Genomic DNA, 15,136 nt, shown 5'->3' on the forward strand with positions numbered 1-15,136 from the left:
TAGCATTCCCCATCTTTATACAAAAAGTTCTCAGAATGATTAGAACATGACTTACCTGTCTGCTTAACATCGTCAGACATCAGGTGTGAACAGGGGGAGCTCTGTCCGTTCTGTGCCAAGGGAGATGCTCCTGCTACACTTGGAAGGCTGTGTGGTCCAGGCTTCAGTTGCTCTTCACTGTCTTAGTGGAGGTAGTGGAAGAAAACCTAATCCATTACTAAACCTCTTACAGAGAAGGGATACCATTCTGATACCAGAACACGAGTAACAACAAAAACAAATCCCCAACTGATTTAAATTAAAGCAAACTTGAAACCAGTAGAAAAATGTGCAGTATATATTTTGCAGGTTTACGACAACTCAGGACAGTAAAACAATGAATCATATGTATATATAGCTCTCTCAGGCATCATAATCAGTATGAGCCAACACTATTTATACTTGATTCAGGCCATATTCAGACATTTGCTCTTATTTACAAATATTTAAATTAAATACAATCTGAAGTGTATTTTGTTACATAAAAAAAAAAAACCTATACAACTCAGTAGTGTTTCAGTAATTACGTTTAAGTTAAATGGAACCACTCGTGGTGCTCAAGTTTTTATCACTCCTTCCAGAAAATCCTTTTCTACCATCTCTTCTATTTTTTGCCTGGCTTTGCTGGAAGATGGCTTGGGGTTCTCCAGTTTCATGTCCTTATTCGGGAAGGTGTTTGAGCAGAGGACAGGGCTCCCTGAGTGTCCTCCACGTCGGCTTGTGACTTTGCTGTTGAAGACCTGGCTGAGGACGTTGAAGAACGGCAGGAGCTGCTCCATGCTGCGCACCGTGCAGATGCTGAGCAGCAAGTGCCCCGGCTCCCAACCCAGCGTTCTCCCTGAGTTGTCTTCCTCTGGATTTTTCTGCAAAAAAAACCAGAAAGGGAATTATTGCTGACAAATGATACAGAATGTTAGGAGACTTTAAAAGGATGTAAACATCAATAGAATTAAGAAACAAATACAAAGGAAAACTTTCCACTCCAGACTTGATTAAAACCTCTTGCTTTGGAGGTCTTTTAGCGCCACTTCATTTTATATGGAGTGGTCTAACTGGAGTAGTGTTTTCCAACCAGAATGCAACCAGTTTCTAAAATGAGTACAGAAGAAAATGACAGGGACGAAGAGTTTTTTCATTTACCACTGGTTAAGCACTTACTTCCCTTTTAATCAAATGCCTTAAATCTGTCACATGGTGGGGGAGGAGGTTCCAGAGTAGTGACTATCCATTCTGCAGCACAGAGGAAGGAGACACTGCTGCTTCCTGGCCTCTTCTAAATAGCCAGGAAAGAAAGCCAGGCCTAAAGTCAGTCTCAGGTTGGTTTTGCCTCTGCTGTTTACCTACTATGCATCCTTGGTAGGGTACAGTGATCCCACACTTACAAAGCAGGGAAGTCTAATCTCTGTATTACAGTAGAAAAGTCAAATGAAAATATATGTGAGGGCCCGGCGCGATAACATAGTGGTTAACGTCCTCGCCTTGAACGTGCCGGGATCCCATATGGGCTCCTTGGGACCCTGCACCCGTGTGGGAGACCTGGAAGAAGATCCTGGCTCCTGGCTTCGGATGGGCTCAGGTCCAGCCGTTGCAGCCGCTTGGGGAGTGAATCATCGGACGGAAGATCTTCCTGTCTCTCCTCCTCTCTGTATATCCGCCTTTCCAATAAAAATAAATAAATCTTAAAAAAAAATGTGAAAACTGTCAACATAATTTATGTATTAAGAAGCTAGCTTACAAAAGCCAGCTATAACTACATATGATTGAATGGATGTAAGACAAAATAAAACCAGATTTAAAAAAAAAAATGAGACCTAGGAAGTGCAATTATCATTGGTCATTCACTGGTCATTCACTAACGAGTTTGCCTTCTTTTACTGTTTGTTTGTTTATTTATTTATTTATTTTACAAATTTGAAAGGCAGAGACATGTTTCAAATGCTAGTTCACTCCCCAAATGCCTGCAATGGTGAGGGCAAGCATAGGTCACAGCCAATTACCCAGAACTCAACATATGAACCCCCCAGATGAAAGGTAGGGACCTTAGCAGTAAGTTGGAATAGCTGGGGCTCTACCCAGAAACTCTCACATGGGATACAGTCACCCAGCTGGTGTTCTCACTGCTAGGCCAAACACCTACCCACTTAATGTGTTGTCATTGCAGTTTCCTAGGGGAGAACGCGGAATCAAAGTGCAATTTACTTGGTGCTCTAAAGGTTGGTTTGCTTATTTTAAAGTAAAGTCCTATGAGTAAGTTTTAATGGAAGACTGCTGAGCAAACAGGATCACCCAGATATTTATTGGAAGCAGAAAAACAAGCCAAACCGCAGAAAAAAAAAAAGTAATCAATTTAACTTTTAGAAACTTCTTAGGCCACTGGATTTACAAGAGCATTTTCCTTTCTATTATGACACACATTGGCTTTGTTACATCATTGACTACCACTGCCAAAGTCCTGGCTGGTCACTGTACTTCTAGGTCCTCAAATCAAACCACACTTCAATGGTAATAAAAGATATACAGAAATAAATTTCTGCTGACAGAAAATGAATGATAAGTTTGCATTTTTAATAGTTCATGTCCAATTGTAAGAACTATGGCACAATCTTTTGCTTATAGTCTTATCAAGATATGCCTTTAAGAGAGGCACTTTGGCTAAAGACATGACCAAGAAGGGTACACCTCAGTATTCCTGGTCATTTACCAGAATACTTCTCCTTCAATGTTAACTCTCCTTCAATGTTACGTAAATTTTCACAAAAATTATCTCTCCTTTGACTTCACAAATCTACACTTGAAGAAAGAGTTCCTTCCCGTTTACCTCTTTTGGGCTTGTTGAAATCCAGACCTGGGTGTGTATCTCAGTATTTGGTCCAGATGTGGCAGCTTTAACTGCCATATCACAAGCTTCAAACAGCCACCCTCACCTGATGCGTGGCCATCTCTAGTCCCTCCAAAACCACTGTCTCAAAGTCCTCCTTGTCCTGCGGAAGGAAAGAGGACTCACAGCCTTCGTTGCAGTAAAAGTATACTTGGCCATGAAGACCTTGCTTAAAGTGATTTGAATGGGAAGAAGTTTTCAAATAAAAATCTTGTCTTACTAGGTGGGACAAGTTTTGGGCCAAAGGCTGTCATTATTTATCCTCTGGATAAGCACGGGTCTTATAAAACTTGCTGTTCCTAATGGGATGTAGTGCAAAATGGCTTGTGCATGGGAAGTTATATATTCACATTGATTTGGCTTTGCTGTGATTGTCAATCCAAGTTCTGGGATGTCAAAGTGAAAGAATTCAAGTTCTAGCCTGACCTCTAAACTTCATCCTTATCTCTGTCCATTTTTGTCACCCCTAAAGCAGCAACTGACACTCTGAATTTCTCATGTCTTCAATGGATTTTATCAATTGCATGTATAAATACGTAGGTGAAACTAAGCTTAAGAGTAATTGCTTGTTAGGATACTCCAGGAGACTGAAAAGTTGTAAGGCATTCAACGCAGATACTGCAAACAAGGCCTCACAAAACAGAGCCTCAAACTGTGCAATGTTTTTTAAATTTTAAAATGAAAAAAAAATGACAAAAAGCAACAAAGGGATCATGATATGCACACCAGTTTCTATAATGTTCTGTTCTTCGGTGAAAACCTCTAATAACAGCCCGATACGTACTGAATACTATTAAAATGTGATATATTTTACAAATTTTATCTGTATTTTATTTATTTGATGCTTAAACTACAAAAAATTCCTACTTTTTCCTTGAGAAATTTCTCTAATTAGATGCTTTGTATTTTTGAGTCACTTTACTACCTTGCTAATAAAGATCTTTATAATAATAATGAAGACTTTTACAACCTTTCTAATAAAGTTTAATACTTCAAGCTGTGCTTTCAAATCTTGGTGTGTGGGACAGGTCTTGACATTTATTTAAATGGGACATAACAGAATCAGCAATGGAAACTAAAGAAAAAAAAATCTCATGGAAAAGAGCAAGTTTAAAGAGAAAATTAGTGTGTAGAGCCCGGCGGCGTGGCCTAGTGGCTAAAGTCCTCGCCTTGAACACACCAGGATCCCATATGGGCGTCGGCTCTAATCCCGGCAGCTCCGCTTCCCATCCAGCTCCCTGCTTGTGGCCTGGGAAAGCAGTCGAGGACAGCCCAATGCATTGGGACCCTGCACCCACGGGGGAGACCCGGAAGAGGTTCCTGGTTCCCGGCATCGGATCGGCACGCACCGGCCGTTGCGGCTCACTTGGGGAGTGAATCATTGGATGGAAGATCTTCCTCTCTGTCTCTCCTCCTCTCTATATGTCTGACTTTGTAATAAAACAAATCTTTAAAAAAAAAAGAGAGAGAAAATTAGGTTCTGTTACGTAACTGTACAGCTATGGTGGGGAACCTTTTTTCTGCTATGGGCCATATGGTTACTTACAACATCAGTCATGGACCATCCAAAATTATCAGCTTAAAAATTAGTCTGCTATAGATTCACTGACTTTCAAGTCCCACCTGCAGTTGCCTTTGCAGGGCCAGACCTGAATTTTCAGGGCCAGAGACAGCCTGCAGGCTGGACGTTCGCCCCCCACCCCCCACACTGTACCAGATAGGATCTCTTAGTGTAGTTCATGATTTAAATAGGGGAAACCACCAATGCAGAAAAGAAATTTTTAGCATATACATTTTACTTCACATGGGTAAGCTAAATGTTAATGATTATTCCCTTCATTTTTCTAATTGAAGTCTACCTACTTTTGAACAAATGAGTCTATTTAAAACATTTTTAAATATATTTTTTTTCCTTACCTTCAGATGAGTTCTATTGAAATAAACATGACATCCCTTCACACTTTTCAATCAACTCAGATTTTGCTTCACATTGCAGCATTGAACATTGTGGACATAGAAAAATATCAAGTTTTTAATGTGAAAATTATTTAGGACGAGAGTGTTAAGTGATTACATGCAAAGTTCTAAGGTACTCTCTTGTGAGGGGGAAATATTTTTTTTTTATACATTTTTGGTTTATTTGTTTTTGCCATGTCTCTGTCATTTCCTTCTTTTTTTTTTTTTTATAATCTATTTTATTGTGTTGTTGTTGACAATGAGGGGGAAATATTTTAAAGTATGTTTATTATTAGTGCACAAAAGCTTTCCATTTTCTTCTCTTTAAGATTTTAATATGATAACCAATATATTTAAAATATTTACAATGTATTTTTACAATGTATTTTTAAAAATGGTACTATTAGGCTCATGGACATTTAATTCTAGAGACAAGCTCAATATGACCTGTTTCCCAGGAACTATTTAGTAAATTCCTCATTAAAGCAACATTTAATTAGCAAAGCAAAAATGAATAAAAAAATTACACAATACCTTTGCCCTCTTCCGAAGGAGTTTTGCTAGTCGTACCACGTAAGGTTTAAATTCTCGCTGGTGTATGCCTTGCCTTCTGACTTCCAAACCGGAGTCATCGGAAGCTTCTGGAATAAAGGCCCATCGGTACCTATGTGTAGAAGGATAGCAACTATAGTAAGGTTTTGTGTCACGTAAGATAAGGCTATGTAGTGCAGAAAAATTATCATCTCACCACCTACAGAGGTTCAAATGTCAGGTGCGCCACACTTCCACATTAACTAGTAGGCTAAAACTTCTTAAAAGGAAAATTGCCTTTGTTTTGTTTTTCTCATTATGTCATAACATTCAGATCTGACAAAGATTTGATTTCCCGATTGGATAAGTGGGTATAGTATCATTTGTATACCCCTGGGTATATAAATGAGAAGCCAAGAAATGAGAAAATTAAAACTTAAAAAAGCAGGACTTCCTTAACAGTTCCCTTGTGCTTAATTTTTATCTTTTAAACATTTGACTTTTATTTATTTGAAAGGTAGAGAGATGGATATCTTCCATTAGATTCACTTCCCAAATGCTGGAAAAGCTGGGACAGGGCCAGCCCAGAGCCAGGAGTGCCAAGCTTCACTCAGGTCACCCACATGAAAGACAGGGACCCAATTACTGAAGCCATTATCTGCCTCTCGGGGTGTCCACAAGCAGAAGCTGGAAACAGAGGCAGAGCTGAGATGCCCACCTAGGCCCTGCCACCTGGGATGTGGGCATCTCAAAGGCATCTGAACTGCTGGGCCAAACATCTGCACCTTGTTTTAGTCTTTAGTAAGCAAAGGATGAGAATATGAATGCTTTTGTTGTTAGGGATAGAAAGGAAAAAAAAGCTCTCACTTCTTTGCCATGCTGACATTCAGTAATCATTTTAATTGGTATTTCCCTTTTGAGTTCAGATCAGCACCTTACGTTTAGAAGCATTTCTTCTTTATTATACAAACTATCAATTGTTGCTTTTTGTTTCATTTTTTCTACCAAGGTATTAATTTTTATATACTAAGCATGTTAGACTTTTATCATTTACTAGGTTTTTCAAAGAATTCATGGAAAATGAATATATGGAAAAAAAAAACCCCTACATGTATGTCTAAAAAAAAGAATTTTTGTGGGCTGTTTTGGCATAGTAAGTGAAACCGCCACCCATGGCACTGTCATCCCATGGGGCATCGGTTCATGTCCTGGCTTTCCCCGTTCTGCTCCACCTCCCTGCTGATGGTCTGGGAAAGCAGCAGAAGAGAACCCAGGTGTTTGGACCCTGCCGCCCATGAGGGAGATGAGGAGGAAGGTCCTAGTTCCTGGCTTCTGTCTGGCCGAGCCTTGGGTTTTACTCAGGAAGTAAACGAGTAAATGAAAGACTTCTTTCTTTAATGATCTCAGATAAACCAAAATTAAAAAAAAAAAAAACTGTACCAAAAGAAACATTTAAAATTCCATTTTCCCACTAACATTCCTAAGTACCCTTGTATACTGAAAGTGTTTCCCCAATTCACTGCTATCTTTAAGTTACACAGATAACTTTTACTTTGCATAGTAAAATTATGTAATATTTTGAACTTCTGAAAGAGATCATGCCTAGAATACTGATTATGATATTTTCTTTTTCTCCTATATTATAAATTTTTAAGAAAGGTTTTTCATATATTTGATAGAAATTTGATTTTGTTCTTTTGAAAAATATCTGCTCACTTCTTTCACCCATTTCTTAGCCGGTTTGTTTTGCTGTTGCTGTATTTCTGGAGCTCTTTTTTTTTTAAAAGAATTATTTTTATTGGAAAGGCAGATTTATAGAGAAGAGGAGAGAGAGAAAAAAAATCCTCTGTCCACTGGTTCATTCCCCAAGTGGCCATAACTGGTGCAGCTGAGCCAATCTGAAGTCAGGAACTTTTGGGTCTCCCACATGGGTGCAGGGTCCGAAGGCTTTCGGCCGTCCTCGACTGCTTTCCCAGGCCACAAGCAGGGAGCTGGATGAAGCAGAGCAGCCAGGACACAGACCAGCACCCATAAGGGACCCTGGAGTGCAAGACGAGGATTTAGCACTGAGCCATAGCGCCGACCCTCTGGAGCTCTTTGTAAATCCTGGACATTAGTCCCCTATCAGCCGTGTAGTGTGCAAATATTTTCTCCCATTCTGTTGGCTGCCTATTCACTTTGTTGACAGTTTCCTTTGCTGTACAGAAGCTTGTTAGTTTGATGCGATCCAAATTATTTTGGCTTTGCCTTCCTATGCTTCTGGCGACTTTTCTAGGAAGTCTTTGCCTATGCCTGTATCATGTTCAGTGCTTCCTATGTTTTCTTCTAGTAATTTGATGGATCTGGGGGTCTTGTTTCTTGCTTCTACACATGACTACCCAATTGTCCCAAAAACATTTGTTGAAGACACCAGCCTTTTCCCTGGGTTATTTTCCATTCTCTTGTTGAGGATTAGGTGGCTGTACATGTGTGGGCTCTTTTCTGGGGTTTCTATTCTGTTCCCTTGATTTTCCTGTTTCAGTAGACTATTGTTATTGTTATATTTTTATTTTGAATTTTTGAATTTTGTGGTATAATTTTGTATAGACTGGGGTTCCCCCCAGTACTCCAACCCCTTGACAGATTTTCCCCATGTTGTTACAATAGTATAGTTCTGCATAAGGAGTCATAATTCCACCAGTTTCTTATTTAAGTGTATTCCGACATTGCTGGTACAAGACAATGTCAGACAGTCCAGCATCCCATTGTCTATATATTTTCACCAGTTTCACTGGGAGTCCGTCTTTGTCTGGAAGCAGGAATGTATGTTGCATCAGTACAGACTGTTTTGATTGCTACTGCCCTGTAATATGTCTTAAGATCTGGAATTGTGGTAGTTTTGGCTATCTGTGGTCACCTATGTTTTCAGACGAATTTTTGTATCATTTTTTAGATCTGTGAAGAAAGCTTTTGGGATAATTGTGATTGCATTAAACATGTATACTACTCATCCATGACATAATAAATTTTTCCATCTTTTTACATCATCTTCTATTTCTTTTTTATAACATTTTGTAGTTTGCCTCATAGAACTCTTGCACATCCTTGTATGTTATGCTGTCCCTGCATGCCTGGGATAAATTATGCCTGGTCTAGATAAATGGTACATCTGACGTATTGTTGGAGTCTGTTAGTAGCATTTTGTTGAGGATTTTTGCATCTGTGTTTATCAAAGATATCTGTCTGTAGTTCTCTTTCTCTGTTGTGTCTCTGTTTGGCTTTAGTAGAAAGTCAATGTTGACTTCATAGAATTTGGAAGGATTGCCTCCTCAAACTAGGAAGGGTCTCTGCCAGGTGCGCTGAAAGCAACCCATACAAGTACTGACATAATACCCGTCATATTTCCAATGCTGTCTTCCTTCACTTAAAGCTGGGAGGGCACTCAGTATTTTCACTGAAACAGCTTGTTAATGTATCCACATCAACAATTTATTTGCAATAGGTGTGCTAACCTGTTTCTTGTCAAAAGAATTACATTTTTAGTAACAATTATGACTATTTCAACATGCACAAATAATTAAATAGTCTTAGATGTCACTGACCACATAAAATAAATTTTAAAAAATATTCACTTAATATTTTACTTACATTTGGAACTGAGGAAGATTTTCAGAGGGTAATGCCAGAGCCAAATCCAAAAATTTGCAAGCAGACAGATAGAGGTTGAGCCAGCGCTGGCTGTTGTAGGAAGTAGAAAAGCCATTGCCCCCGGTGTAGGTGGTCTCCAGGCCAGCCACAGAGGGGCCGGAAGCCCTGCAGACAGCAGACAGCATGTGAACACTGCAGCTGTTTTCCAATATGGAGCTCCTGTTGATTCTAATGGTGCTAGCTAATGCTTTTCAAGATCATCCTGCTTCAAGTGTGCCAGTAATTAGTAAGTAAGGTCATAACTAAATTTTGTTTTCAAAAACTACACTCAAATATATAATGTAAAACTAATAAATCTCATTACTACTCAATTTCCCTCTGCAAAAATGGAAGTCTTCTGTAATAATAGCAACAGTCACTGGTACAGGAGAGTTTTGTTTTGTTTTTTTAATATCTGGCATGTAAAAGAATATATTTATTACATGGTCTTAAGGGAATTTTTCATTTTCTAAATTACCTATAACTTTTATAAAACTATCTCTTGCAAAAGAATCGAATTATAGCATGTTAAGCTGTGGCCATTCTGGAAGATCTGCATATATCTATCCTGGTAACAGGCTTAAACTATCCTAACAGGTTTTCTTATATTACAATGTTTCAGGGACCAGATCCAATCTACCCAAATCAGCATGGATCATGTTATGCAAATACTACACAAATACTATAGATGTTAAAATAAATATACGTATAGCCCTCAAAGGTCATGAACACTGACAGCTTAATGCAATTTAAATGCTTAAGAAATATTGTACTAACACTTGATTAGTTAGAAAATGTGCTAAATGTATGAAGTATTCAGATAAATAATATCTATACACTATTAGATGCTAAGGGATATTCTCAATAATTTTTGTTAAAAACTGTTAAAAACTACATTGGAATAAATCACATTACCTTGAAATATCTTCATCAGCAGTAAGTTCTTGCTCCATCAGTAAAAATACCTGTACCTGAAGACCGGGAAATAAATATTGTGTTTATTTAAACTGTTATTTAATGCTTTCATGTTAGCTTTAGGCTGTATTTTCATCAATGTAAAAGCAGATTTTAGGATCCTTTAAATTATACATAGTTCCTGAAAACAAAAGTGTAAATTTAGCAGCACAGAGCTTTGCTGATCATTTGGCAGAATCAAATCAGCTGAAGACAGGATTTTCTTGTCATCAGGATAAAAAAGTTAATGTATTTTTAAAGCAAAATTCTTCCTGGAGAAATTATAGAGCTGGGTTTTCCAAAATAGAAATACGTATCCTATTCTTCATTCATTTTCCTTTCACAATTCTGTAAACATTCCCACACAGATAACTGGGGGTGGTTTGGGGAAGAAGAGGTCAAAGTGGGTGGGACTTGGGAAAGTTTTCTTGTTTCCAGTAAAGAGACGGAGGAACAAAGGGGGATGGAGGAAGAGAGGGAAGAGAACCTATGAGCTAGAGGCACTCTACAAATGCCAGAAATAGCAGGCAGTGGTCTGGAGCTGGAGCTGAGAGCCAGCCACCCAATCCGGTTCCCCCACAGAGGTGGTAGGAACCCAATTAACTGATCCATCAGCTACTGCCTCTTAGGGTCTGCATTACCCGGAAGCCAGAGTCAGGAGTTGGGAACTGCATCCAGGCATTCAGCTATGGGAAGGAGCTGTCTTAATCACCGTACTAAACACTGACCTCAATGCCTGCCCCTGAAGCAAGTTTAACTTCAAGTGTTGTATTTAAAGATTGAGTTTATGCCTTACGTCACTCAATTTAAATATAGCTCAGTCATCTTTATCATGAGAGGTCATACTACAGATAGGAACTGGCCTGTTACCTACGACAAAGTAAAAAAAAAGTGGCTTAAAAGAGCCAACACATGGAATCAGGTAAGATCATTCACAAGAAGTTGCCATTTACACTGTATATTTGAAAGTTCAACCTGTATGGAGATAGAATTTGATTTGTTTCACTATTTTGAACTACAGAAACTATAATTAGTTGAAGCTGTTTCAAGATTAGTTTTCCAGTCAGTACAAGGAAAAGAATGAAATTTGCATACAATTTAGATTTATAACCTGAATGAATTAAAATGAACTCACAAGTTCTGTGATCATAGTAGGCCAGAGTGAGGTAAGATGCTGTGGAGACATTCTTAAAAGTAACACTCTGAAAAACAGGAACACTTGAGAGTGAAGAGTTGGCACCTGGGGCAAACGGAGACTCTCAACCAATCTCTCTGAAAGAAAAGCAGTGTAGTTTTAATAACCAAATATTTCAGTCATCATCAAATAAAATTGCATAACCCAGTCCAGTACTTTTCATGCTAACAGTAGTTGGTGAAGGATCAACTTCATTTTAAGTTTTTGGCATCAAAATAAAGTTATCCTGTAATTCCATGAACTATTTGAAGTAACTATATCTGAAATTTATTAGGAAAATTGAAAAAAACACTAGTTTTCAATATTTACCTTGTATATCTGGAAGATACTTCTGGTACTGGTCAACTTCACTGCTAAAAATAGCAAATGCTAATCTTTTGAGAAGCATGGCTCTCTGTTCTAGCTCCACATCTCTGTTTGCAAAGAGATTAAGTGAACTGCTTTGAGCTACAGCTACACGAGCTGGAAAAAGAAAGTGAGAGGCTGTGATAGTCATCTAGTCAGTTAATACATTACTCTGTTGTGCTTTAAAAAATGGCTTAGAGGGCTGGCATTTGGCATTGCAATTGAGAAGTCACTTGGAACCCGTACATCTCACATGGATTGTCTGGATCACAGTTCTTCTGTACTCTATACTTCTAATTCCACCTTCTGACTGATGTGCAACCTGCGGTCAGAAGATTGGGTCTCACATGAGAGATGTGGATTGATTTCCAAACTCACGGCTTCAGCCCGGCCCAGTCTCAGCTGCTGAAGACATTTGGGTAGTAAACCAGTGCGTGGATGAGAGATCTGGTGCTGCCTCTTTGCTTTTTAAATGAATGAATGAAGAAATCCTTTTAAAATGGGTAAGTGTCCTATAATATGCTAAATGTGAGGTCATTGGGATAGAGGATTTGGAACTGCTCTCTGGTAGAGACTGGATGGGAGACAGACCAGCATGCTAGATTTGCAGGCCAGTAGAGCAAGTGGTAGGAGCTGTGATGCCGAGATAGGAAAATTTAAAACCTATGGATTTCAGAAGGCAAAAATCACTAACAACATGTGAAGTCCTGAAACATTTTATGTTATTTGCACAGATTCTTCACATTACTTTAAAAAATAACTTCAAACATGGCCTTGACCTTTTTACCTTTTTTTCCCTCTTGACTTGCTCCTCAACTGTAGTTCACTTTGCCACAGTCATACGGTTTTTTTCTGTTATTAGATAAACTTACTGAATTTGCTCCCAACCAAGACTTTTGTGAACTGTTTCCTTGACAGTGACTATTCTGTTCCTAGGTCTTTTTGTGGCAGTTTTAGTTCCATAGGAAGTATAAGCTTTTTGGCTGATATTTAAAATCTATCACACATATGCTTATTTTATTCCTTTTATTTCTTCCTTCCTGAAACAATTTTTAAACCTTCATTAAAGTTATTATTATACCAGGTCCACTGTTATCTTTCAAGAAATATTTGGTGAAGAAATCCGAACCTCAAAAAAACATGTGAAGATGACAGAAAATATGTTGTTTTTTTCCCAAATGAGAATACAACCAGGCCCGATGGCGTGGCCTAGCTGCTAAAGTCCTCGCCTTGAACGCCCCGGGATCCCATATGGGCACCGGTTCTAATCCCGGCAGCTCCACTTCCATCCAGCTCCCTGCTTGTGGCCTGGGAAAGCAATTGAGGACAGCCCAGATTCTTGGGACCCTGCACCCGCGTGGGAGACCTGGAAGAGGTTCCTGGTTCCCGGCATCGGATTGGCACAGCACCGGCCGTTGCGGCTCACTTGGGGAGTGAATCATCAAATGGAAGATCTTCCTCTCTGTCTCTCCTCCTCTCTGTATATCTGACTTTGTAATAAAAATAAATAAATCTTTAAAAACAAAAACAAACAAAAAAAATACAACAGCGAAAGATTTCACCTAACTTCGCTGTTCAGTTCATCTAAGTTTACTAACTCTGAAACTTTAAAATTTAAGTTTTGGGGGTGGTGCTGTGGCCTAGTGGGTAAGGATGCTATCTGCAATACCCGTATTCCATATGGGTCCTGTTCCAGCCCCAGTTATTGGACTTCAGACCCAGCACTCTGTTAATAAACCTGGGAAAGGTGCAGAGAATGGACTCCGTGCTTAGACCCTGGAGCCCACTTGGGTACCTAGAGGAAATTCTTGGCTCCTGGTTTCAGACCTGCCCTGCTCCAGCCATTCTGGCCATCAGGGAACTGAACAAGCAGATGGCAAGATTTCTTTTTCTCATTCTCTCCTCCTCTCTCGCTTGCTCACTCTGTCTTGCAAATAAATTTTTAAAAAATTAAGAAAACCCCTTTTATTTTTTCAAATGAAATACTTTTTCAAGTATCAATGGAATAGAGGTTGATTCTAATCTTCTTGGCTCCTCCCTTTCACCAGGGCACATAATAAAAAGATGCCCAGAGATACACAGCGGCTTGTATAATAGTTTGGATCCAACTAACTAAAGCCTTTCTCTGCCTGACGATCTGTCAGTCATCAATTCAGTGATGATTATGTTGCAGGTATTATGCTGTGTGTTTGAAAACAATTTAGAGGCAAATTAGACATGGATTATTCCTTCCACTAGCTGTCCCCAAGGACAAATAGGTTTATTTGTTATTTATGACTAAAGTTGCCCTCTGTAACTTTCAACACTGCATTCTCACAGTACACTAAGGATAACCTGACAGAAGCTAATTCAGCAGTTTCCAGAAAACAGCAAAGTAAATAGTAAGAATGGGGACTGGTGATATGATATACTAGGTAAAGCAACAGCCTGTGATGCCAACATTCCATATAGGCATCAGTAGCTCCACTTCCCATCCAGCTCCCTGCTAATGTTCCTGGGAAAGGAGGCACACAGGGAAGACTTCCTTGCCAACATTGAAGACCCAGATGACGCTCCTGGTTCCTGGCTTCAGCCCAGCCCAGCACAGTGCAGCCCTCGTAGCGGTTGTGACCATTTGCAGGTAAAGCAGCAGATGGACAACACTTTTTTGTCTCTCCCTTTCTCTTTACCTTTGCTTTCAAACAAACAAATCTTTAAAAAATGAGAATGAATCACATAAAGGGGTTAGCTATTGCTTGGATTATCATTCCACCAATACTCACTCATCAAATCTCTAAATGTTGTCTTATCATGTGTCATCAGATTGTCCATAATTGCTCTCCAACTGAAAAAGGGACATTACATGAAATTAAAATTTCGTGCAGTGGTCATTGTTAAGAAACAGTGATCTACTGTGAAGAACAGCAGCTGCCCTAAGCAGACTGAGACATGTTATGTCAATGAAAGAGGAAAACTTACTGATTAACACAAGAGGCATCCATCTGAAAGAAACTGGGGTCCATAAACAGGTCAAATGCTTCTTTTTTCCAGGCTCTCCGTGTATACTGATACCCACTCAGACTGCTGAGCAGCTGGACACAGGCTCGATAACTAGGGGCATTGTGGGCACTACAAAGTAAAAAAAAAACCCACATTCATGTGTCTGGCCTAACTTTAACCACACTGAGTTATATGTAAGTATTCACACTTGCACAAGACAATGACATAAAATACAAAATATCATAGTCTTCAAAAACATATTTATTTATTTGAATGGCAGTGCCAGAGAAAGAGATCTTTAAATTGCTAGTTTATTCCCTGCTCTTTAATGCCCAAAACATCCAGCAGTGAGCCAGGCTGAAGCCAGGAGCCAGAAACTCCACCAGGGATCCCTTGTAGGCGGCAGAGGCCCACTTCCTTTGCCTTCCTAGGCACATTAATAGGAAGCTATATCAAAACCAGAATCAATGTGACTGAAGTCAGAACTCTGGGATGTAAGCAGAAGCTCAATCTACTGCACCACAAACTGGTTCCTGTACAAGCTATCCCAAACCATAATAACATAAGGTGAAAACACCTTTTTTTAAAGGTTA

General features: G+C 39.2%; 1 protein-coding gene across 4 annotated transcripts in view; it reads right to left on the bottom strand.

Moving 5' to 3' along the window:
• Positions 1–320: 320 nt before the first annotated feature.
• The window catches only part of DOP1A (DOP1 leucine zipper like protein A), a 103,746-nt gene continuing 88,930 nt past the window's right edge, over positions 321–15,136 (bottom strand). For all 4 annotated transcript variants that reach the window (XM_058661061.1, XM_058661063.1, XM_058661068.1 and 1 more), the window contains 8 exons: positions 14,523–14,672; positions 14,327–14,388; positions 11,529–11,681; positions 11,160–11,296; positions 9,986–10,041; positions 9,032–9,196; positions 5,408–5,537; positions 321–902 (listed from right to left, as the gene is read on the bottom strand). In XM_058661061.1, coding sequence (XP_058517044.1) covers positions 597–902; positions 5,408–5,537; positions 9,032–9,196; positions 9,986–10,041; positions 11,160–11,296; positions 11,529–11,681; positions 14,327–14,388; positions 14,523–14,672 — 1,159 coding nt within the window. In that variant the 3' untranslated portion in view covers positions 321–596. The remainder of the gene's footprint in view (positions 903–5,407; positions 5,538–9,031; positions 9,197–9,985; positions 10,042–11,159; positions 11,297–11,528; positions 11,682–14,326; positions 14,389–14,522; positions 14,673–15,136) is intronic.

This window comes from Ochotona princeps, chromosome 1, assembly GCF_030435755.1.
Source record: "Ochotona princeps isolate mOchPri1 chromosome 1, mOchPri1.hap1, whole genome shotgun sequence".
Lineage (NCBI taxonomy): Eukaryota > Metazoa > Chordata > Mammalia > Lagomorpha > Ochotonidae > Ochotona > Ochotona princeps.